The sequence below is a fragment of the Nyctereutes procyonoides genome, unplaced genomic scaffold (genome assembly GCF_905146905.1).
Source record: "Nyctereutes procyonoides isolate TBG_1078 unplaced genomic scaffold, NYPRO_anot_genome, whole genome shotgun sequence".
NCBI classification, from domain to species: Eukaryota; Metazoa; Chordata; class Mammalia; order Carnivora; family Canidae; genus Nyctereutes; species Nyctereutes procyonoides.
The window spans coordinates 62,944,365-62,969,481 of NW_026575049.1; the positions used below are offsets into that span (position 1 = coordinate 62,944,365).

A 25,117-nucleotide genomic window follows, 5' to 3' on the forward strand; every position below is an offset into this window, starting at 1 on the left:
GGTGTGTAAATATTTACAATTATTATATGTTCTTGTTGGAATGTTCCCTTTACGATTGAATGTTTCCTTTTCTTTTGTTCCAGTCTTTTTATTTTTTTTTAAGATTTTATTTATTAGAGAGAACAAGTGGTGGAGGGGGAGAAGCAGGCTGCCCATCAAGAAGGGAGCATGATATGATACCCAGCTTGATCCCAGGACCCTGGGATCACGACTTGAGCCAATGGCAGCTACTTAACCACCTCTCCAGTCTTTGTTTTAAAATCTGTTTTGTACTCTGCAAGTATTGCTACCTTGGCCTTCTTTTCACTTCCATTTGCATGACAAATGCTTTTCTATCCTTTCACTTTATTTATTTAAAATATTTTATTTTATTTATTCATAAGAGACACACAGAGAGAGGCAGAGACACAGGCAGAGGGAGAAACAGGCTTCATGTAGGGAGCCTGATGCGAGACTTGATCCCAGGTCTCCAGGATCACGCTCTGGGCGTGAAGGCAGGCATTAAACCGCTGAGCCACCCAGGGATCCCCAATTTTTATTTTTTTAAAAAGTATTTCATTTATTTATTCATGAGAGACACAGAAAGAGAGAGGCAGAGATGTAGGCAGAGGGAGAAGCAGGTTCCATGCAGGGAGCTCGATGTGGGACTTAATCCCTGGACTCCAGGATCAAGCCCTGGGCTGAAGGCAGATGCTCAACCGCTGAGCCACCCAGGCGTCCCATCATCCCTTCGCTTTTAATCTGCACGTGTCTTTAGGTCTGAAAAGAGTCTGATGTAGGCAGGATATGGATAGGTCGCTTTTTTAACCATTCTGTTATCCTGTCTTTTTTTTTTTTTTAAGATTTTTTAATTTATATATGAGAGACATAGAGAGAGAGAGAGGCAGAGACACAGGCAGAGAGAGAAGCAGGCTCCATGCAGGGAGCCCGATATAGGACTGGATCCCGGGTCTCCAGGATCAGGCCCTGGGCTAAAGGCGGCGCTAAACCACTGAGCCTCCAGGGCTGCCCTTACCCTGTCTTTTGATTGGAGCATTTAGTTGGTTTACATTCAAAGTAATTATTGATAGGTATGTACTTATTGCCATTTTTTAACTTTTTTTTGGTTGTTTTTGTAGTTCTTTGTTATCTTTTTTTGCTCTCTTCTCTTGGTTTTCTGGCTTTAGTGATATACGTGGATTCCTTTCTCTTTATTTTTGGCATATGTATTACTGGTTTTTAATTTGTGGTTATCATGACATTTATATGTAACATTTTACACATATAAAAGTCTGTATTAAGCTGATGGTTGCTTAAGTTTGAACTCCTTCTTTACTCCTCTTCCCCAACATTTTAGGTTTATGGTGTCACACTTTAAATCCTCTTATTTTGTGAATCCCTAGACTGATATTTTTCAGATACACTGCTTTTGTGCTTTGTACATTTCTTTATCCTGCTTATGGTCTTTCCTTTGTACTCAGAGTCCCCTTTATATATATATATATATATATATATATATATATATATATATATTAAGTTTTTATTTTAAAGTAATCTCTACACCCAATGTGGGCTGAAACTCACAATCCCAGATCAAAACTTGCATGCTCCACCAACTGAGCCAGCCAGTTGTAAAAGTAAAGATGTCACCCCTTTACTTTTCTTGTAGGGATGGTTGAGTGGGGATGAATTCCTTTAACTTTTGTTTCTCTGGGAGACTCTCTCCTATTCTGAATGATAGCCTTGCTGGATAGTGTTCTTCATTTCAGGGTTTTTTCTTTCAGTACTTTGAATTTGTCATGCCCGCTCTCTACTGGTCTGCAAAGTTTCTATTGAAAAATGAGGTGATAAATTTAAGGGTGTCCCTTTTATATAACTGTGTTCTTTTCTTTTGCTGCTTTGAAAATTCTCTGTCACTTTTGTCATTTTAATAACTGTGTTCGTGTGGACCTCCTTGGGTTGAATTTATTGGGGATACTCTGTGCCTACTGGATCTAGATTTCTAAATTTCTGTTTCCCTCTCTGCTATTATTTTTTCAAATAAATTTTCTGCCTCTTTTTTTTTTTCCTCTTTCCTCCTCCTGGGATCCCTGTCGTGCAAATATGTTACCATGCTTGATGATATTGCTGAGTTCCCTTAGTCTATTTTCATTTTTTATTAGTCCTCTTCAGCTTGAATGCTTTCCATTTCTCTGTGCTTTAGGTCATGGATCCATTCTTCTGCTTCCTCTAGTGTACTATTCTTTCCATCAGGTGCATTTTTAATTTCATTTATTGAGTTCTTCATCTCTGATTGGTTCTTTTTTGTCTTTTCTGTTCCTTTGTTGAGGGTCTCACTGAGGCCCTCCACTCTTTTCTCCAGCCCAGTGAGTATCTTTATGACCATTACTTCAAATTCTCTATCAGGCACATCACTCATCTCTGTTTCACTTACCTCTCTTGCTGTGATTTTGTTCTGTTCTCTCATTTGGGACATAGTCCTCAAATCCTCAATTTGTCTACCTCTTCGTGTCTGTTTCTGTGTTAGGAAAGTCAGCTATGTCTCCTGCTCTTGAAAATTTGGACTTAGAAAGAATAGGTCCTTCAGTGCCTTGCAGTGCAATGTCTACTGTGCACCACAACCTGGCACTTCAGGGATGCCTCTTTTGTGTGTTGTGTCTTCCTTGCTGTTGTGGCTGAGCCGCATTGCCTTCAGTCTAGGTTCTTTTTGCCTGTTGTGGGCAGAGTTTGTTCCCTGTATTATTAGTGAGCCAGTTTGGGGCTGTTTTGGACTTGAGTCACACTAGGTATTTGCCAGAGACATAGTAGCACTGAACTGCAAGGTAGTTTCCCTGTGTTTTTCCCTGAGAAGCTTCCATTGGTGGGTGGGGCCTGCTGCCAGGGCTGCAGTCAGACTAGTGCGTGTGGTTTTTTCCCCCTCTTCCCAGGGAAGGAGTCACTTTGGAGTGGTCCTGGCCCCTGTCTGGTCTGCCTGCACACTGCACAGCTTGTGGCACCACTTCAGATGGGCTCCGGTCAAGGGTGTATTGGAGGGAGCAGATCTGCAGGAGAACTCAGTGTGGGGTGCTTGGTTCCAGCAAGGTTCTTGAAGGTCTGCTGTGGGAGGGAGCCTGCAGCCGCCTGAGAAAACTCCTGTAGAGGCTGGGTTAGAGGGGCAGACCCACAGAAATATGTGGAGTGGCATGCACTGTTTGTTAGTAAGCCAGGTGGAGATTGTTGATGCTCTGCTGTTTCCTGCAGGTGTTTGTGTGTCTAGCCTCAAGGGTGAGTCAGGGAAATGACACCTGCCAGCCCTTTTGTTCTTGGAGAATTCTCCCAAGATCCCTGCCCCTCCAGCACACGCTCTGAGATTAGTAAACAAATCTCCCTCTTGTGTAACCCAGGTGTTTTTCACAGTACTGCTTTTTGTGTGCTGTGTCTTTAATGGTGGAGACTCAGTTTCCTGTTGCCCTCTTGGTTCTTGTAGAGCACTGGTTTTTAAAGTTCTAGGTGCTAAGTCCCACTGATTGTAAGAACTTTCAAAGTAGGCCCCGGTTTTTGAAATTACATATTATGGGTAGTCATTGTTCCAGTGCCGGTTCCCTGTGCCTGGGGTGTGTTTCCACTCCTCTTCCCTATGTTCCTGTCATTCCCCTCCTTCCTGCAGACAGTCCCATGGGTCTGTTTTGCTTCTGAGTATATCTCTGCCCTTTCTACTCTCTTAACTGTGGCCTCTTCTCTGCATTTAGCTGTGGAGTGTCCTGCCGGTATTTTGGTCATTTTCTGGGTTATTTATACTGATGTGGGTGTAATCTAGTTGTATCTGTGGGATGAGGTAAGCTTAGGATCCTTCTACTTGGCTCTCTTTCTAAGAATTGCTTTTGTTCTTCATCTTGCTGTCCATCCCGTGTCTGTTTTTCTAAGCGCAGTGAGACCATCTGATAAACTGCTCGTGGCTGTGAACCTGTATTTAAGACCTCTAAGAGCACATAGTGCACCCGGGACAGTATACAGTGACGACTATCAGGAGGATTATACCGAGAGACTGAAGTGTACTCTTCAGTTATGAGCCCCACGAACCAGACTAGTTGACAAGAAATCAATCAAAGAATGTGCCAACTGTACTGTTTGTTGATTTCTTATATTTGTATGACACCAAAGTTGCTAGTCCTGGTATAGCAAGAGTTATTTGCTATGGTACAGACTCCTCTTTGTTCAGCCCAAAGGCAATCTAAAACAGTTCTGTTATCTAATACCACCTCAGCCAGAGAGTCTAGGGATTTTTATTGTGTATCTTGGCCTTAGGGGTAGAGTCAATGATGGTTGTCAGAGTTAAGGAACATTGTCTTCTTGTGCATTAACAGAGTAGAAAAACAAGTAGTGGAACAGTAAATGAAATACAGCTTCATATTGGTAATGAAGATCTTGATCTGTTTTGTTGGGAGAGCTTTGTGCCTCAAGGTGTTGTTTGCTTCTGGGGAGGGACCTATCTAGTCAGTTTTACTTTTAGATTTCCAGCTGGTGTACGGTTCTAGTAGTTTGGAGGAGCTCTATGTGATTGGAAGATGTGGACCCAATATTCAAAGTCCTGCTGTCTGGTTAGTGACTGGATATGATCCCTTCTAATGAGGTTCTAGGGCAGTCTTTGTTTTTAGTGATTTCAAGTCGGAGGGTGGAAGAAAATTGGAAACATTAATTTGGAGAGTTGTAGCCAGATATAGCAGGAAACTGGAAGAATTCATGGTCCAGTCCAGTTAATAGGTAGAAAGCATTGGCAATATAACCAATGTTTCTTTTGTTTTAAATGTTTTTTTTAAAAATATTTATTTGAGATGGGAGGAGAGAGACAGAGAGAGAGAGAGAGACAGAGACAGAGACAGAGAGACAATGCACAAGAGTAGGGGGAGGGAGAAGCAGACTCCCCAATGAACAGGGAGCCAGTGTGGGACTCAGTCCTAGGACTCTGGGATCATGACCTGAGCCGAAGGTAGATGCTTAACTGACTGAACCACTCAGGTGCCCTTATAACCACTCTTTCTAACTGTGTCCTGTTATAAGGAAACTAGATTTTCTTTGCACTTATGCAAATAACAATACTGCCATTAAAGTAAGAGTAAATTTCCAAATACTGGAGGGATCAGGTATAGAGAAAGTGAATGTTTCAATTCTGTTTGCAGAGATAAACTTTACCAAATTACTTTATGTCATAAATAGCTTAAGAGGAAAGAGAAAAAGGTTACCTTAAAATTGGAAAATCAAGACAGTAAAGAACTGGCAATGTTTCAAACAGAAAGTCATTAAAAATTATAGTCAGCTTTATCACTTCATTCACTCTCATGTTATTCTAGTTGAACCCAATTTTTCCATTAGAATTGTGGAAATTCTTACCCAGTTTAGTGGTATGATCTTAAAGTTATCAGAAACCTGTATTCTAGAGTACTTGTCTATTTTTTCCATAATTTTTTCTGAAGATGAAACCTTTTGGAAATGCGTCAAACTAAAACAGTAACTGTCTATAAATGACAAAAAGACGTATGAAAATGTCCATTGTTCACCTGCACCCCGATGTTTCTAGCAGCCATGTCCACAATAGCCAAACTGTGGAAGGAGCCTCGGTGCCCATCGAAAGATGAATGGATAAAGAAGATGTGGTTTATGTATACAATGGAATATTACTCAGCCATTAGAAACAACAAATACCCACCATTTGCTTCAACGTGGATGGAACTGGAGGGTATTATGCTGAGTGAAGTAAGTCAATCGGAGAAGGACAAACAGTGTATGTTCTCACTCATTTGGGGAATATGAATAATAGTGAAGGGGAATATAAGGGAAGGGAGAAGAAATGTGTGGGAGATATCAGAAAGGGACACAGAACATAAAGACTTCTAACTCTGGGAAATGAACTAGGGGTGGTGGAAGGGGAGGAGGGCGGGGGGTGGGGGTGAATGGGTGACGGGCACGGAGGGGGACACTTGACGGGATGAGCACTGGGTGTTATTCTGTATGTTGGTAAATTGAACACCAATAAAAATTAATTTATAAAAAAAAAAAAAAGAAAATGTCCATTGTTAAAAATCTGATGAGAGTTTATTTGATAAGGAAATTTATTTCTGTGACGTACAATGGTTTAAGATAATTGGATAATAAGGGTATTGACAATGTGTATGAACTTCAACTAATTTCTGGAATACCTATACATATATCCATGTATGTACAACAGTGCTTCCCAACTAATTTAACATGGCAACTAAACCTAATTAGTTTTACATCTCTCTTTTCCAAGGTGAGAGAGAAATTCTTTGAGATTTTTAGGGACCCTCTGGGAAATCTTAAAGTTAGTTTGAGGTCAGAAAGACTATTTAGAATTTGATTTGGGAAGGTGTTGACAGTGTTAAAAGGTTTGAACATTTCATTAAATATGATCATAGATCATTGTAAGATAATAATTATCTGTTTAACCAAAGTGGCAATAGATTTTAAAGGCAAAGGTAGAAGGTTACAAAATAGTTCTTTTAATATTGAGAAGACTCCATTTTCCCAAGTAACCAAAGATCTGATAATGACAACATGAAACACAGGAAGTTAACTTGGTAAGACACAAAATCTTTGCTTTCTAGGCAGATTACCCAAAAGGTAACGAAATACTTTTCATGATCTCTTATCAATAACATACCAGTAGTCCAAGAAAACTGTCCATTTAGAGAAAGAAAATCAAATTCTAATTTTGCACTAATGTACAAAATGTATTAAAACTCATTCTTTAAAAACTCAAACTGAGTTTTAAAAACTAAGTTTAGTTTTAAAAAGTAAGACTGAGAAATTCTTCCCAGTCTTAGTCATCTTGACCATACATAAATTTCTTTCCCAAGATTCCTTCTCCACCAACTTTCTACAACCTTTTTTCCCATTTATTTTTCTTTCTTTCTTTTCTTTTCTTTTCTTTTCTTTTCTTTTCTTTTCTTTTCTTTTCTTTCTTTCTTTCTTTCTTTCTTTCTTTCTTTCTTTCTTTCTTTCATTCATTCATTCTTAAAATATTTTTTATTCATGAGAGAGAGAGAGACACATAGGCAGAAAGAGAAGCAGGCTCTATGCAGGGAGCCCGATGTAGAACTCAATCCCAGGACTCCAGGATCGCGCCCTGAGCCAAAGGCAGGTGCTTATACCGCTGGGCCACTCAGGTGTCCCTCTACAATCTTTTTTTGTATCCATTTGGATTTTGAGCTATATTTTTTCTTTCTCATTTTGAATGAACATGTCATTCTACCTTAGGACAAAATTACTCTTTTCCTTTAACAAAAATGTGTCCTTGATAACTTTGTCTTAAAATACTTATTCTACTTTATTAACTTTTCATATACAGTTATTTCCTTTCACCCTTATTATTTCCAGTGGTTTTAATTACATGTATTAACTAGAATCTTAACTCTTAGAAACCTTAAATTCTAGTGAAAACTAAGAAGCAAGTAATTGTGGAGTATGTTACACAAAGCAATCTGTGGATTCACAAATTTATAAATATATTTCATAGTTTCTAGAAGTATATCTTCTTCATAGTACGTTTTTCAATGTAGCACAGGACATATTTACTAATAGACCCAAATACTTTTAGTTCCTCAATAATGAGCCAAAAGTAGATAGGCCTGTGTTCAGTAATTAATGTTTAAGTATTTTATTTTACTTGAAAAATGATCTAGTCAAAAATATTTATCACTTAATTTGATTTGGTATAACTTTAATGTTTCAAGTTATCAGATTTTGGAAACTATTTTTAAGTGGATATGCTGTAAAACATAATTGTTGAAAATTTTATTTATAAGTTTTTGTCTTACATCTTTTTAATGTATTCTTAACTTATGTTTAACTTAATCATGAAAGTTTTATCAGACATTAGACTACCCATCTTCTTGTGTTTCTTCCTTACAAATTCTGTAACAGAGATACATGGACTTATTAAATTTCCTTAAACCCAGGTAGAATAAAATTGTATGTCCACATTATATTTAATGTTGATAAGCCTGAATGGGTATGTCTGTTTTAATTGAGCCAACAAACATAAACTAGCCTTGATTTACCAAAGATTATCCTAGATCACATGAACTTGAAAAACATTTGGGTTAGTTTCTGTATTTCTAAGACAATACTTCATTTATAAGAATTTATTTTTCTTTAAGTCAATTAAAGAGAACTCCTTTATGAATTACCATCTGGAGTACCATCTGGTGGTAGGAAAAACACATATCTATAACATACATATATTGACATACATAAACATACAGACATATGCAGTTGTTTTATAACTTTTAAAATTTTAGCTAGGAGACAGTTTCAATAATACAAAACTCACCTGCTCAAATGGCTTAACTTTTTTACTATTATTCGTGGAGAAGACTTTTAACAGTTTTCAGTCAACTAGTTTCCAAATAGCTTCCTTTTTGTCCTGGTGAGAATAATCTCCCGGAAGTTTTGGTTCCTAGGAAAACTAGGTAGAACATTTACATCTCAAAGACACAGGGAAAATTTGTAGGTCTCCTCTTAAAAGGAGTTTCATTTACAATGGCCAGATCTTTTACAATATCTACAAACATTCTGAGATGAATAGGGGAAGTTTAGGGTTGAGAAAAAGGATAGTTGGGTTTTGAATTGCTTCTCAAGTTTGATTTCTGCTCTTGCAAGGATATGATTAGTAAGACAAGGACAGTTGTTTTTAATTCTTCAGAGAATTTGGTTGCAACCTGAGTGATGTCATGGGGCTCACCCCCTCACCCAACTACATTATCTTCAATTTGCTTCTTTAAATTTGGGAGATTTCCAAAATAGGCAATTCAGAAGATTCAAAAGATTCTACTGTGCATTTTATCTTATGGGAGAAGGCCTAAAACAAAAGTTTCTATCAGTATCTGCATATCAGTTTCCAGTTTGGCACTTCTGTCATTAAAAATCTTTTCAGATATCTTATTATCAAGTTTTGGCCAAAATATTCCTTGTAGTACTGAACTCTTTAAAAAAATAATTATCCCCCCCTTTTTTAAAAGATTTTATTTATTATTCATGGAAGATACAGAGAGAGAGAGAGAGAGAGAGAGAGAGAGAGAAGCAGAGACATAGGCAGAGGGAGAAGAAGGCTCCATGTAGGGAGCCTGATGTGGGACTCGATCCTGGGTCTCCAGGATCACATCCTGGGCTGAAGACAGCGCTAAACCTCTGAGCCACCCAGGCTGCCCTCCCTTTTTCTTTTAAACCACAGGCATACCTGTCCTCTGACTCAGTAAGTATTTTAAGGCCTAACCATGGATACAAGAGGTGTCCCCAAAGAGGGTACAGCAGATGCTGTCCTCCCAAGATCGAGAACCATTCCCAAAGATAACCCAAACAAAGATCCTGTGAGAGCCGCAGCAGTTGATGGGTTACTAGCTGCAGTTGAGTTGCTTCTGTCTGGTCAGGTTCTTGGAGGCCTCCACCTTTGTGGTTAAGTCCCTGAACATACAAGAATTGCTGGCCTACATGCCCAGACACATGAAAGTTAAGCCAAGTTCACAGGACACAAAACAAGACAAAAAAGCAACTGCTGTTCCTGAGTAGGAAAGGATCAATAAATAGTGAGTACCCCCAAACCAAATTCACAAGAGTATGAATTTGGAAAGGAAGGGATAATGTGAAATTTTACCTTCTTCTCGTGTGACTGGTCACTAAAGACAAGAGATCAGGAGAGCTGACTTCGGTAGGAATTCTTACCCTTTTCTGGCCTAGGCCTGTAATTTTTATACCGACAGCTGGAGTCCCAGATGGAAGAGACCTTAAACTCTTTGGACTATGAAGAACCTGGTTTTTTTTTTTTCTCTCTCTCTCTCTCTCTCTTTTTTTTCCCTTAAAACAAAAATTTATTTTCCTTAGGCCTCATCCTGTACCCAATCTTGTTTATTAGACTCAGTGTGACTCTGGACCCAGTCTGGACAAAGAAATGCTCTAATGAAGTCCAAGAAGTCCTAACACAAAAACTATGGAATTCAGATATACCAGAGGTACTTATTTACCACTTCCAGATTCAAGGAGAAAGCAGTGAGCAGATGGGCTCAGTGGGTACTGCACATGTTTTCATTGCTCATCGCTCACTGGGACTGTCAGTGGGCTTTTTTAGATTCTACCTCTGACACCCAAACTGTTAAAAGATAAACTGAGGCATGTTAAAATTTTTAAGAGTTTGAGCAGAAATTATGTAGAAGGAAGCAGCAATTAATTTTTTTATTAAAATTATGAACACTAGTTCATATTGTATTGCAGTTGGAAAAATATGACCCTTTAAAACAATTTATGATAATTTTGGTGAAAGATTAACTATCCACAGTTTCTTTATTTTTATTTTTAAAAGATTATTATTTTTATTATTTTTTAAAATTTTATTTATTCATGAGAGACACACACAGAGAGAGGTAGAGACACAGGCAGAGGGAGAAGCAGGCTCCCTGTGGGGAGCCCGATGTGGGACTCGATCCGGGGTCTTCAGGATCAGGCCCTGGGCTGAAAGTGGCGCTAAACCCCTGAGCCACCAGGGCTGCCCCAAAGATTATTATTTATGAGAGAGAGAGAGAGAGAGAGAGCGCTCATGTGCACAAGTGGGGGGAGGGGCACAGGGAGAGGGAGAAGCCGACTCTTTGCTGAGCAGAGAGCCCAATGTGGGGCTCAATGCTTGGACTCCAGGATCATGACCTAAGCCAAAGGCAAGTCATGGATAGTCAGGATAGTTAGGCACCCCTGTCTATCCACAATTTCATCATTCTACCAAAGCAATTTTTTTAAAAAAAATTTCCTTTTATTTATTTTTTTCTTATTATAGAGAGAGAGAGTAGGGGGAGGAGCAGAGGGAGAGGGGTAAGCAGACTTCATTGAGCACAGAGCCTAACTTAGGGCTTGATCTCATGACCTGAGATCGTGGCCTGAATGGAAATCAAGAGTTGACCAGCTGAACCACCCAGGCACCCATCTACCAAAGCAGATTTTATTTTAATAATTATTAAAATAATAAAATACTTATTTCTAGTTTTTGTTTACATGTTAATGTTTATTTTGATGTAGTAACAGTCATGATATATACATTGTAATCTGACTTTATAAAAAGATTTATTGATTTTAGAGAGCAGAGAGTGAGAGCTAGGCTTAGGGGTAGAGGGAGAGAGAGAAACTTAAGCAGATTCCATGCTGAACAGAGCCCACCTCAGGGCTTCATCCCATGACCCCAACATCAAGATGGTGACCTGAGTTGAAACTGATTTGGACGCTTGATGGACTGTGATTTATTGACTGGGATTTAACTTACATTAAATACATTTGTGTTTTTCTCTTCTAAATCGTTTGTTTTAGTTTAATTTTCAGATCCTGCAAGGGAACTGAAGAAGGCTGAGAAAAACATTTTCTTCCTCTATTAATACTTTTGTCTTAATACTGTTGAGTATTGTTTCCCCAAGTTTTATTTGTATATTCTCTCATGTGAATTGTCTTATCATATCCTTTCCCTCTTTATGTATTGAAATCTTAGTCTTATGTGGAAATGATGATATTAATTTTTTTTTAACTTGTAAAGATTCTCAGGAAAGGGAATGCTGCTAGGACAAGGAAGAGATGTATGAAATATTAGAAATCTTATATATATAGGTTATAGAATATAACTGTGAGTATTCAAAAGAGAAAATTTTTGTTTGTAGGAAATAATGCATGATTAAGAGGAATGAGGAGAGGCAATTAATATTTTTTGAAACCTGGTTTGGTTAAACCTTAGGGCTGACACTTTGTAAATGTTATTTTATTTAATTCTTAGCACTGCAAGCTTCTTATTTCCTAATTTTACAGATGAAGAAACTGAGATTTGAGCAGTTTGCTTTAGGTTACACAAAGGTGTTTAGAAAAATACTGTTATTGAATTGATTAATTTCTTCATCACTGGGAAATAGTACTCATAATCTGTATACTTTGAATCTAGAAAACACATGTCCTTTAGTTGTAAGAAAATAATTTCCTTTACACCATTTTCTTTTTCTGATTTTGGAACTTGGGTAGGCCTTCTTGCCAGATTCTTCTCATGTTCTTAATCTTTTTTTCTCCTCTATCTTTTTATGTCTTTGCCTTTTTCAGCAACTTTCTTAAAATTTTCTTAACTGTCCTCTTGAAAAAGTCAATATTTTAAAATATTTTATTTATTTATTTGAGAAAGAGAGAGTAAAAGAGCATGAGCTGGGGGGAGGGCCAGAGAGAGAGGGAGAAGTAGGCTCCCCATTGAGGTGGTAGCCTGACGTGGGACTCCATTGCAGGACTCCAGGATCATGACCTGAGCCGAAGGCAGATGCCTAACCAATGAGCTACCCAGGCACCCCAAACTGCCCTCTTTTGAGTTTTCTATTTCTGCTATTTAATTTCCAGGAGTTCCTAGTTGTTCTTTCATGTTCCTTTTTAAAAAAAGGAGTATTTGTTATATGGGCAATTCCTTGTATATTTCTGATAATGTTAATAATAGACCATTTTTTTGAATTTAGAAAAGTTTTGTGAATTTTCTGTTTTTTGAATTTCTGTTTTTTTCTGTTTATTCTCTCTTTCATGTGAGATGGTTTCCTCAAATATTTGGTGCCTCTTTGCTGTATTGTTTGTATTTAAGAGTGATCCATTAAAAGATTGATTGGAAGTCTTGTATGAGTAGGGCTTATGTCTTACTGAACTTAGTTATAAGGTGCTCATGTATGTATCCTGTGGTCAGTATCTATAAGTCCATTCTTTTTTTTTTTTAAGATTTTATTTTATTTTTTTAAGTAATCATCCACCCAGTATGGGGTGTGAACTCACAACACTGAGATCACGAGTCACATGCTCCACCAACTGAGCCAGTCAGGTACCCCTCTATAAGTCCATTCTTTTGGTCAGATTGACCCTCCAGAGAGGAATCTTTCAACACTCCAGAGGTCTAACTGCCAATTTTCTTGGAGCCTATTGTATAATGAAGTTATTTGGTTGGTCACTGCTCTCAGTTCTTGGGAGAGAGGCTTTAAATCTTGAAATTTCCGAAGTGATAGGAGTGTTTTTCTTATTAATAGTAGGCATCTCAGACCAGACTTGATAGTTTTTGATACCAACGTGACTCATAGTGAGCCCCTAGATATTTATGCTGAGATGACTTGGGACAGGGGCTTTTAACTCCAGAAAGACCACTTGATTAGAGTTAGAGCTTTGAGTCACATGATATCAGCCCTACCTCCAGGGAGGAGAGGGATGTTGGAGATGGAGTTAAATAAAATGGCTAATGATTTAATCAACCATACCTTTGTAATGAAACCCTAATAAAAACTTTGGATTTTTTATCCTAGAGTGAGTTTCTCTGTCAAACAATACTCTGTGTGGGGGCGCCTGGGTGGCTCACTCCATTAGGTGTCTTGACTTCAGCTCAGATCATGATCTCAGAGTCCTGGAATTGAGCCAGGTATCAAGCACCTTACTCAGCAGGGAGTCTGCTACCCCCTCCCTCTCCCTCTGCCGCTCCCTCTACTCATGTTCATTCTCTGTCAAATACATAAATAAATGAAATTTAAAAAAACAAAAACCTGTACTCTGTGTGTCTTGTTATACATTGATATGCCAGGAGGGCATATCTCTCCTGGGAGAAGACATGGAAACTTTACATTTGGGACTCTCAGACCCTGCCCTATGCATCTCTTATTTTGGCCAGTCTTGATTTTATATCCTTTCTTTATATAGTAAAACTGTAAAATATAGTGCTTTTTTGAGTTCTCTGACTTGTTTGCTGAATTACTGAACTTAAGGGTATAGTGGGAATCCCTAAATGTGTAGCCAGTTGGCCTGATACAGGTGGCTCAGAATCCTCCAGCTCTGTGGCTGGTGTCTGAAGTGGTATCCTCCTTGTGAAGCATTGTGGCATTGTGAAGTTTGGCCTACTCTGGGTAGTTTGTGTCACAATTGCATTGCAAAGTCAATGGGGGAAGGAAGCTGGGTACCCCATCATTCAGTATGTGGAATTACACTGCATCTCTTAGTTTTCAGAGTGAGTCCTTTGCCCTGAGTTGTGCCTAGAGTCCTTGAGTCCAGAGCCCTCTGGGTCACTCTGTAGAATGGAAACTCACAGTGTTCTGACAGGAGTTTGTTGATAGGGTGGTAGCTAGGGTAGGTGCCCATTATAAGCTGTTTTCTGCTTTCAGCTAGTTGACTTTAGAGTGTTTGAGATGTAAATAAATGTTCTGTTAATATTTAGAATAGCAAGTGGCTAGGTATATTTACTTTGCTGTAGGTGACTGTAATTAAAAACTTCTGAAATTACAATGATTAGATTTTTATTATTATGGAAACAAACATTGAAATAAATTTCATATAAAAATATTCTGAAATATTTTTTCTTTGATGTCTGTAATTTCAAGATGATGATTATAAGTATCTTATTTAATCTTATTTTCTTGTTTCTGATCTTAGAGAAAAAGCTTTTAGCTTTTCTTTATTTCTTTTCTTCTTCTTCTTTTTTTTTTTTTTTTTTTTAAGATTTTGTTTATTTGAGAAAGAAAGAGAACATGAGGGAGTGAGCAGGATCAGGAGGAGCTGGAGAGGGAGAAGGAGAAGCTGAGCAGGGAGCCCGAAGTGAGCCTCCATCCCAGGACCCTGGGATCATGACTGAGCTGAAGGCAGTGCTTAACCAACTGAGCCACCCAGGCACCCTAGCTTTTCGGTTTTCACTGTTGAGTATGATGTAAGTTGTGGGCTTATCACACAACTGAGGTTGTGTGTTGAGGTACTTCTCTCATTACTTTGTTGAAATTTTTTATAAATAGATACTGAATTTTGTCAAATGCTTTTTCTGTATCTTTTGAGATGATATGATTTTTATTCTTCATTCTGTTAATGTGTTATATCATGTTGATTGATTTGCAAATATTGAACCATTCTTGCATCCCAGGAATAAATCCCTTTTGATCATGGTGTATGATTTTTTTTTTAATGTAGTGTTGAATTCGGTTTACTAATATTTTTTATGGGTTTTTGTATTTGTGACCATCAGGGATATTCGTATCAGGATAATGCCGGTAAATGCTTGTAAAATGAGTATTGAAGTGTTCCTCCCGCTTCAGGTTTTGGAAGTGTTTGAGAAGAATATGTATTTAATCTTCTTTGAATGTTTGGTAGAATTCACTAGTGAAGTTGTTTGGTCCTAAATTTTTGTTCATTTGGGATATTTTCGGTTACTAATTTGATCTCCTTACTAATCAGTCTTTTTAGTTTTTCTATTCCTTATTCAGGATGATTTCATTGATTGATTGATTGATTGATTTAATTTAAAGATTTATTTATTTATTAGAGAGAGAACTTGCAAGGGGAAGGTACAGGAAGGGGCAGAGGGAGAGGGAGAGAGAAACTCAAGCAGACTCCACAATGAGTGTGCAGCCCGATGCAAGGCTCAGTCTCATGATTCTGAGCTGAAACCAAGAGTTGGATGCTCAACTGACTACACCACCCAGGTGCCCCTTTTAGGAATTTACCTGGTGGTTTGTTTTTTTTTTTCTTCAGGTTATCCAATTTGTTTCTATGTAATTGTTCATAGTAGTCTCTTATGATCCTTTATATTTGTGGTATGTGTTTTGTAACTGTTCATTTTCGATTTTATTTGAGCCTTCTCCTTTTTTTTTCTTGGTGAGTCTAGCTAAAGGTTTGGCAATTTTGCTTTTCTTTTCAAAGAACAAGTTCTTAGTGTCATAGATCTTTTCTCTTGCTTTTTGAGCCTCTGTTTCATCTCTGATCTTTATTTTTTTCCTTCTACTAACTTTGGAGTTCATTATTCTTTTTCTAGTTCCGTTAGGTGTAAAATTTAGATTGTTTGAGATTTTCTTGTTTCTCGATGTAGGCCTGTATTGCTATGAACTTCTCTCTTAGAACGGCCCTTGCTGCATCCCATAGATTTTAGTATGTTCTATTTCCATTGTTTTTTTGGCATTTTTATCCCTTTTGGTTTCTTTTTCAATCCAATAGTTGTTTAGTAGGATATTGTTTAATCTACATGTATTTGTGATTTTTCTAATTTTCTTCTTGTGATTGATTTCATGTTTCATACTTTTCTGGTTGGAAAAGATGCTTGATATGATTTCAGTCTTCTTAAATCTGCTGTGCCTTGTATTATGACCTAACATGTGATCTGTCCTGTAAAATGTTCCATGTGCACTTGAGAAGAATGTGTGTTCTGCTGCTTTTATTTTATTTTTTTTAAAGTTATTTATTTATTTAAAGTAGGCTCCATTCCCAATGTGGGGCTTGAACTCATCATGACCTTGAGGTCAAAAGTCACATGCTCTGCTGACAGCCAGCCAGGTGCCCCTGTTCTGCTGTATGTATGTATGTATGTATTTATTTATTTATTTTTGTTCTGCTGCTTTTAGATGGAATATTCTGTATATATCTATTAAGCCCATCTGGTCTAGTGTGTTGTTTAAGACTGATGTTTTCTTATTGATTTTTTTTTTTTTTTGGTCTGGTTGATCTACCTGTTGATATAAGTGGTAAGTCCTCTACACTTATACTGTTAGTTTTTCCCTTTAGATCTGTTAATACTTGCAATATATATTTTAGTGCTTCTATGTTGGGTTCATATATATTTACAAATGTTATATCTTCTTATTGAATTGACCACTTTATCGTTCTATAATGTTCTTCTTTGTTTTAAAAAACAATCTATTTTGTCTCATATGAGTGTGCCTATACCAGCTTTCTTTTTGCATTGAGTATTTTTTTTTGCATCCCTTCTCTTTCAGTCCATCCTTATATCTGAAGTGACTGTCTTGTACACAGCATATATATATATATACATATATATATATATTTTAAAGATTTTATTTATTTATTCATGAGAGACACAGAGAGAGAGAGAGTCAGAGACACAGTCAGAGGGAGAAGTAGGCCCCTTGCAGGGAGTTTGATGTGGAGCTTGATCCCAGGACTCCAGGATCATGCCCGAGGCCAAAGGCAGGCGCCAAACCGCTGAGCCACCCAGGCGTCCCTAAACACATCATATAAAAGTGTTTTTTAATCTATTTAGCCACTCTGTCTTTTGATTGGCAGATTTAGTCCATTTACATTTAAAATAATTATTCATAGTATGTACTTATTGCCAAATTGATTATTGTTTCCTGGCTCATTTTGTAGTTCCTCTCTGTTCCTTTCCTGTTATTTTGCTTTCTTCCCTTGTGGTTTGATGACTTTTTAAAAAAGATTTATCCTGTTTCAGCTCTGTAACTTCTGTTTGGGACTTTCTTATATTTTCCGTTACTTTGTAGAAATTCTCACTGTGTTAATCCATTCTTCTCCCAAGTTTGGTGAGCATCTTTATAACAATTACTTTGAATTCTTTATCAGGTAAATTGCTTATCTTCATTTAAGACTTATCTTCTTAAGGTTTTTTTCTGAGGTTTTATCTTGTTCTTTCATTTGGAACACATGCTTTCTTTCTTTAGTTTGTTTTACTTTCTGTGTTTCTATGTATTAGAAAAAAATAGCTATCTTCTCCTTTCTTGGAGGAGTGACCTTTTGTAGATGATGAAACGTATTGTTCATCTTGCCCTAGCTCTTGAACCTTTGTGGTTTTCTGAGCAACATGATTTATTCTTGATAGGTCCCCGTTGTTAAGGGTGTTCGAAGGGGGCTGTCAGTATTCCAACAGGAGGGATCTTACTTAGCACCCAATTCCAGGCTGATTAGAAACAAGGCCCTCAGTCCTATGGGGCCACAATTGTAAACTATGCTGGCCTTTAGACCAGAATTTCTGGAGGTGTCCCCTGGGAGACAGTTGAAAAATCAGGCTCCCAGACCTATGTATAATCTCCTTTCTGGAAGGTATTGTGGAGCTGTAGTGAGGCCAAGGGAGTGTGCAAGGATGGTGTGTTTCTACTTATGGTCTCTGAGACCACCTCAGTAGCTTCTAGAATGTGTGGCAGACCTGAAGCCTCCTCATACTATAAAGCTCTGGACTAGTGGTTCAGGAAGACTGGGGACCTTTTTCTCAGGAAGACTGGGGGTATGTTTTAGTCTGCTCTTTGTGCAGTGCCCTGAACACTACCAAGAACAATTTTTCTGGTTGCTGCAGTCCTGTGAAGCCCATGAACACAGACCACCTTGGCCACCAAGGCCAGGTGATCAGAGAGTGTCCCGTGTGGATTGCATGTGCCTATTGGCCTTTGTGGAGTAGGTGGAGAACATAGAGAGTAGGGCAAGCTCACTCACTTTAGCAAGGTAGAAGGAAAATACCTTGACTACATGCCCACGAACTTCAGTGATGCATTGGAAGAACGCCTTGTATGTGCCCCTGCTAGCTAGCTTTAGGGCTTTAGCAAGGCAGTGGGTGAATGCCATGACTACTTACTTGGACTTGTTGACCCCAGTCGGGGAATAGGGTGGTGCCCCAACCACTTGTACTCACTGACTTTAGCAAGAGTGCAGGAGAATGACATGACCATTTGTGCTTGCTGGTCCCAACCAGGGAGCAGGGGAGTGCTGCAGCTGCCCAAGCTCAGTGCCTTTAAACAAGGGAATGGGAGAATGCCATGATGGTTTGGACCCACTGGCCCCTGCCAGGGATCTGGGAAGTGCAGCACCCTGTTGCTGCCTCTGGCCTTAGCAGGGCGGTGGGATAGTACCACATCAGCACTAACCTAACACTTGTCCCAGGGGACAGAGGGGGAATGCACAAATGACATCCTCTGGTATTTACCGTATCTCTTTTGATGCTTTAAGATTAGCAAATGAATCTTCTTCACATATGTTCTAGGCATTTCTAAAACTGCTACTTTTGCAGTGGGTCGTGGGACAAATGAGACTGCATGTGAGCAGTGTAAAAGGAGAGTCTCAGTTCCCTATTTACCTTTGGGTCCATTATATATAGACCTCGTTGCTTATCTAAGCCAGATGTTTTAGAAGGTCTTCTTTCCAGTGTAGGTCCTAAGTTCTGGGGTTCCTGACTTGGGCCAGAACCCCTTGCTCCTTGAGAAACTCCAGTATGTGAGATCCCCCCTATTGGTGGTTGCCGTGGCAGAGGTGGGGTTTTTGGCAGGACTGTGTCTTGGTTGCTCTTACCGTTCTCAGTATTGGTCCTTTTATCCACTGATGTGGAGTCAGCTAGTTTTTAGTCATTTCTTAAAAGATTTTATTTGTTTATGATAGACACACAGTGAGGCAGAGACATAGGTAGAGAGAGAAACAGGCTCCCTGTGGGGAACCCAATGTGGGACTTGATCCCAGGACTCCGAGATCATGACCTGAGCTAAAGGCAGATGCTCAACCAACTGGGCCACCCAGGCCCCCTTCAGTCATTTTTCACAGGGAATTGTTCCATACGTAGATACAGATTTGGTGTGTCTGTGGGAGGAGCTAAGCTCAGGCAGGACCTTTTCTCACCACCATCTTGGGCTTACCCTTCCCTTCCCATGTACCCCTGCCTGACCAGTCTTAGTGCTTTTTAAATAATGTATGTTGGGATCCCTGGGTGGTGCAGCAGTTTGGCGCCTGCCTTTGGCCCAGGGCGCGATCCTGGAGACCCGGGATCGAGTCCCACGTCGGGCTCCCAGTGCATGGAGCCTGCTCTTCCCTCTGCTTCTGTCTCTGCCCCCCCCCTCTCTGTGACTATCATAAATAAATAAAAATTTAAAAAAAAGTATGTTGAGGACTAGTTTGGGTGTGTGTGTATGTGTGTATTGTTTTTAAATATTTTTTTCAGTTTCTCACCAAAATTACATAAAGTTATAAGCTCTAGTTATTTTATTATTAGATTAATTGACATAAGATTCATAAAGTTACCATCACATTACCATAAAAGTTTAAATGTTTACTATCAGTTTCTATAATCACATCATAGAGGATTAGTAATGAAGTTTGTGGGCTGGCCCTAGTTAGCCGATTGCACTTGGGACAGCATTGCTCTAGATTTTCCTGCAAGTTGGGAAAGCCAGGGATGCTTTTGGTTAACACAGTAGATTGAACGCTTTTTAAAGGCACGTTTGTATGTTTTTATTTATCTCTTTTTTTAAGATTTTATTTATTTAACAGAGAAAGAGAGCACAAGCATGGGGAGCAGCAGGCTGGGGGAGAAGGAGAAGCAGGCTCCCCATGGAGCAGGTTGCCCAAAGCAGGGCTCTATCCCAGGACCCTAGGATAAAAACAGGCACCCCTGTTTTTATTTATTTGAGAGCTTAGGTGGTGAAAGCTCAGTGATAGAGATGATACTGCGATAACTAAGTGACATCATAAAACTGAATGGGCTAATACAAATTCTGCAAATATTCAAATCGGAGTTGTGAAATAGTAAACTTAGGAGGGTTTCCATATCAGATTATCATCTTTTTCTTCAGGGATAAAATAGGCCTTAAAAAATTTCTTGGGGCACCAGGGTGGCTTAGTCAGTTAGGCTTCTGCCTTCAGCTCAGGTCATGATCCTAGGGTCCTGGGATGAAGCGTGGATTTGGGCTCCCTGCTCAGTGGAGAGCCTGCTTCTCCCTCTCCCTCTCTGCCCCCTCCTCCACTCGTGTTCTCTCTCTCTCTCTCTCTCTCTTGCTCTCTCCTCAAATAAAGGATTCTCTTTCTCCCTCTCGCTTCACCCTTCCCCTTCTCTAAAAAAATTCTAATAAAATCCTGAATGGCACCTGGGAGCCAGCTGTCATTACTGACTTTTAAACATTTTGCTCTACTTTAAAAATATAAAAATTGATGTCACAGATAGTGCCTTGAAGGGAATAAAACCTAAGAGATTTAGTAAGTTGAGCCATCTCAAAATTACCACTTCTGTAAGTCAAAAACCATTGAATACTAATAATTTTATATAGCTCAATATATAGATAGAACAGCGTGGAATGTTAATATTTGGGAGGTACAGAGAAATGGTTTGACACTATCTCTTGTATTTAATTTTATGGAAACAGAAGTCCGGGGAAATATGTTTGAAGCCACAAAACCATTTTCTAATTAACTTAAGAGCAATAAATCAGATTTTACTAATTTACTGAAGGTAAAGGACAAAACCAGAGTTGCTTTTCTTTTGGACTATTTTTACTTAAGTTTTGGACCAGGTTCTACTTAAAATAATAGCATAAGCAATTTCGAGGGGGAATATTTAGTTTTTTATTGTTTTTTATTTTTTATTTTTATTTTTTTGAGAGTTGACAATTGTTTCTTTATTACAAACTGATAAAGACATGAGCATTTATGGAGCCTTATCACTTCCCTTATATTTTTCTCTTTCATCTCATATAGCATAACACCCAGTGCTCATCCTGCCAGGTGACCCCCTCAGTGCCCATCACCCAGTGGCCCAGCCGCCCCCCCCACCTCCCTTTCCACTACCCCTTGCTCGTTTCCCAGAGTGAGATGTCTCTCATGTTTTGTCACCCTCACTGATATTTTCACTCATTTTCTCTCCTTTCAAATACTTAGTTTTTTAAAACAAAATTTTCAGAGTGCCTGGGTGATTCAGTTGGTTAAATGTCTGCCTTTGGCTCAGATCATGGTCCCTGGGTCCTGGGATTGAACCCCACGTTGAGCTGCCTGCTCAGTGGGGAGTCTGCTTTTCCCTCTCCTTCTGTCTCTCTCCCTACCCGTGCTCTCTCTCAAATAAATAAATAAAATATTAAACAAACAAACAAACAAAAAACAAGGGACACCTAAGTGGCTCAGTGGTTGAGTGTCTGCCTTTATCTCAGAGTGTGATCCCAGTCCCAGGATCGAGTCCCACATCCGGCTCCTTGGGAGGAGCCTGCTCCTCCCTCTGCCTGTGTCTCTACCTCTCTCTCTCTGTGTCTCATGAATAAATAAAATAAAAAACCCACAAAATTTTCAAGAGCTTTAGAAAAATGCTAATTTTTTAAAAAAAGATTTTATTTATTCATGAGAGAGAGAGAGAGAGCCAGAGAGAAAGAGGCAGAGAGAGAGAAAGAGAAAGAGGGGGGGGGGCAGAGACACAAGCAGAGGGAGAAGCAGACTCAATCCTGTGCCTCCAGGATCAAGCCGTAGGCTGAAGGCAGTGCTAAACCGCTGATCCACCTGGGCTGCCCGAAAATGCTAATTTTTAAACTGCTTTTTGGACAGTTTCACTTGCTTTATCTCAGTATATAATTTTTATTTCAGAAGATTATAGAAATGCAGCTAACTTCTTTTTACCTGATGTTTAGTCCTTAATTGTGTAAATATATATTTCTGACAGAAAAAATTCTGATGGAATCAGGAGGAAAGAAAAACTCTGCTTTAAGACCTTACTAACAAACTAATATTAATCGTCTCGAGGCAAATTGCTTTAATTTTTTAAGGTCTTAATTTCTTTGTGCTAACTGGCAGCATTCTGTAGTTTATAGGCTTAACTACATATTTTAACTGCAAATTCTTGGAACCTTGACAGAACTGTTGACAAGTAAAGATTTGTTTTTGGTTACCATGAGTAATCTCTCTGGGGGTTTGAACTATTGTTAGTTCTTGATAGCCCTCTATGCTTGTCAGTCTGTTTTCTTCTGAAGTGATGATGAATTTAAATCTGCATGATGTGTTCCAGTTTACTTACTTAATGGAGATTAGAGGAGTGCATAGCTTTCTGAAACTCTTAATTACTGTTTCTAGTAAGTGGTTGGAGAAGCAAGTATTTAGATTTCATATTTTAATTAATAATCATTCTTTCTTTTTATTTTTTTTTTTTTAAATTTTTTATTTATTTATGATAGTCACAGAGTGAGAGAGAGAGAGGCAGAGACATAGGCAGAGGGAGAAGCAGGTTCCATGCACCGGGAGCCTGACGTGGGATTCGATCCCGGGTCTCCAGGATCGCGCCCTGGGCCAAAGGCAAGCGCCAAACCGCTGCGCCACCCAGGGATCCCTCATTCTTTCTTTTTAGACCTAATATGGCCAGTGAAGAAAAATAACTATCATTTATTAAAACAACTCCCTTGTCATATTCTAGCAATATTTTTTTCCTTACAATATTAAAAACCCCACATATAATATGACTGGTAGAAGACTTATTTACAGAGTAAGAATAATGTTAAATATACTATTTGTGGATGAGGATTTTTTGCTTTTTTTTCTTACATATATATGAGTTACTAGTAATAATATGACCATAACAAAGAAAATGGCCTATAATTAAATTTTTTTTTCATTCTTGGGAAAATAGAATTACCTAAATTCAAGGTCATCTTGAATTTCGGTCAATAAGATATTTATCCTAGAAGATTTTTTTTTTATCCTAGAAGATTATTATTTATCTTTGACAATATTTTATCTAGTTCATTAAAAATAGCTAAGTTATGAGGTTCCATTTATCACTTATGTTTGGTTGACTTTTATCAATAGTTCTTTGGGTCATGGGATTCATGTTCCAAATATTTATCTTGGTCATAAGAACCAAGATTTTTCATATTAAATAGATTTATTGTATTTTTGATATGGAGTAAAACTGGAGAGATTAATAATTCTTAGATTATAATGGCAATAGGCATGGTTAAAGTAAAAAGAAATCTTATTGGGCAGCCCGGGTGGCTCAGTGGTTTAGTACCTGCCTTCAACCCAGGACATGATCCTGGAGACCCGGGATCGAGTCCCACATCAGGCTCCCTGCATGGAGCCTGCTTCTCCCTCTGCCTGTGTCTCTGCCTCTCTCTCTCTCTGTCTCTCATGAATAAATTAAAAAAAAAAGAAGAAATCTCTATTTAAGTAGAAGATGTTCATTAAAGAACATTTGGAAAGTGCTAAGAAATGAAAAAAAATTAAAAATTCTAATTTTAACAGTGATAACTACTTTGACATTTTTCTTTCCCTTTGTGTGTGTATTGTCGGAGAAGAAAGGGAGGCAAGAAGCCTCTTATCATTTTTATATATTTTTTAAAGAGTTTTTTTTTTTAAGATTTTATTTATTTATTAGGGCATGCCCAAAAGAGAGATAGAGAATGAGAGCAGGAGCAAAGGTAGAGGGAGAGGGAGATGTAGAATCCTTGCTAAGCAGGAAACGTGGCATGGGGTTCCATCCCAGGACCCTGGGATCATATGACCTGAGCCAAAGGTAGATGCCTAACCAACTGAGCCACCCAGGCACGCCTTTTCTATGTACTTTAAAACATTATAGGCTCATATAGAAGAATTCCACATGATTTATGTAGGTGCTCTGTCCTTAAGGAAGTGGAGCATAACTTCCTCTTCCTTAAGTGTGGGCCTCCCCTAGTGACTTCCTTCCAGAGGAGAGTGTAGAAAGTTGGGAAAATTCCTTTACCATAGAGAAACCTGGCAAACATTACCTCAGCCAAATGTCATGAACAGTGATAAGCTGTGTTGATAGCAATACCCTTGATATGATATGATGAGAATGGCAGTTTACCTCGGTGTTCTTCTTCCTAAAACCTATAACCCCAGTCTAACATGAGAAAATCATCAGGCAGATTCCAACCGAGAGGCTCTCTACAAAATAACTGACCAATACTCCTCAAAACTGTCAAGTTATTAAAAACAAGGAAAGTTTGAGAAGCTATCACAGCCAATGGAACTTAAGGAGGAATGATGACTAAGTGTAATGTAACTTGGATGGGATCCTGGAACATTAAGAGAACAAAACAGAAAGTCTGCAGGGCACCTGGCTGTCTTGCAACTCTTGAACTCAGAGTTGTAAGTTTGAGCTGCATGTTGTTTTTAGAGATTACTTGAAAATAAAATATTTAAAAAGAAAAAAAAAACTAAGAAAGTTTGGAGGTGCCTGGCTGGCTTAGTCAGAAAAGCATGACTTTTTTTTTTGCAGAGACTCTTTATCTCGGGGTTGTGAGTTCCAGTTCCATGTTGGATGTAGAGGTTACTAAAAAAATAATAATAAACTTTAAAAATAACTAAGAAAGTATGAATATAGACTCTAGTTAATAATAATGTATCTGGGCGCCTGGGTGGCTCAGTTGGTTAAATATCTCACTCTTGATCTTAGCTCAGGTCTTAATCTCTGGGTCCTGAGTTCAACCCCATGTTGGGCTCCATGCTTAAAAAATAAAAAAATTAAAATAATATATCAATATTGGTTCATTAATTGTCGTAAGTGTACTGTAGTAATGTAAGATGTTAATAACCTGGGAAATTGAGTATATGGTATATTGAAACTCTTCCTGTCTTTACAGCTTTTTCTGTCTACTTT

General features: G+C 38.5%; 1 protein-coding gene across 5 annotated transcripts in view; it reads left to right on the top strand.

The window, feature by feature from the left end:
- Positions 1-25,117, top strand: part of COMMD1 (copper metabolism domain containing 1) — a 186,544-nt gene that overhangs the window by 56,636 nt on the left and 104,791 nt on the right. Inside the window, exon 2 of one of the 5 annotated variants that reach the window (XM_055329115.1) lies at positions 5,537-5,709. The exons of 3 other annotated variants lie outside the window; for them this stretch is intronic. In XM_055329115.1, the coding sequence (XP_055185090.1) occupies positions 5,539-5,709 (171 nt within the window). In that variant the 5' untranslated portion in view covers positions 5,537-5,538. Of the gene's footprint in view, positions 1-5,533; positions 5,710-25,117 lie in introns of all 5 variants that reach the window. One more of the 5 variants, XM_055329116.1, reaches the window with a different exon arrangement.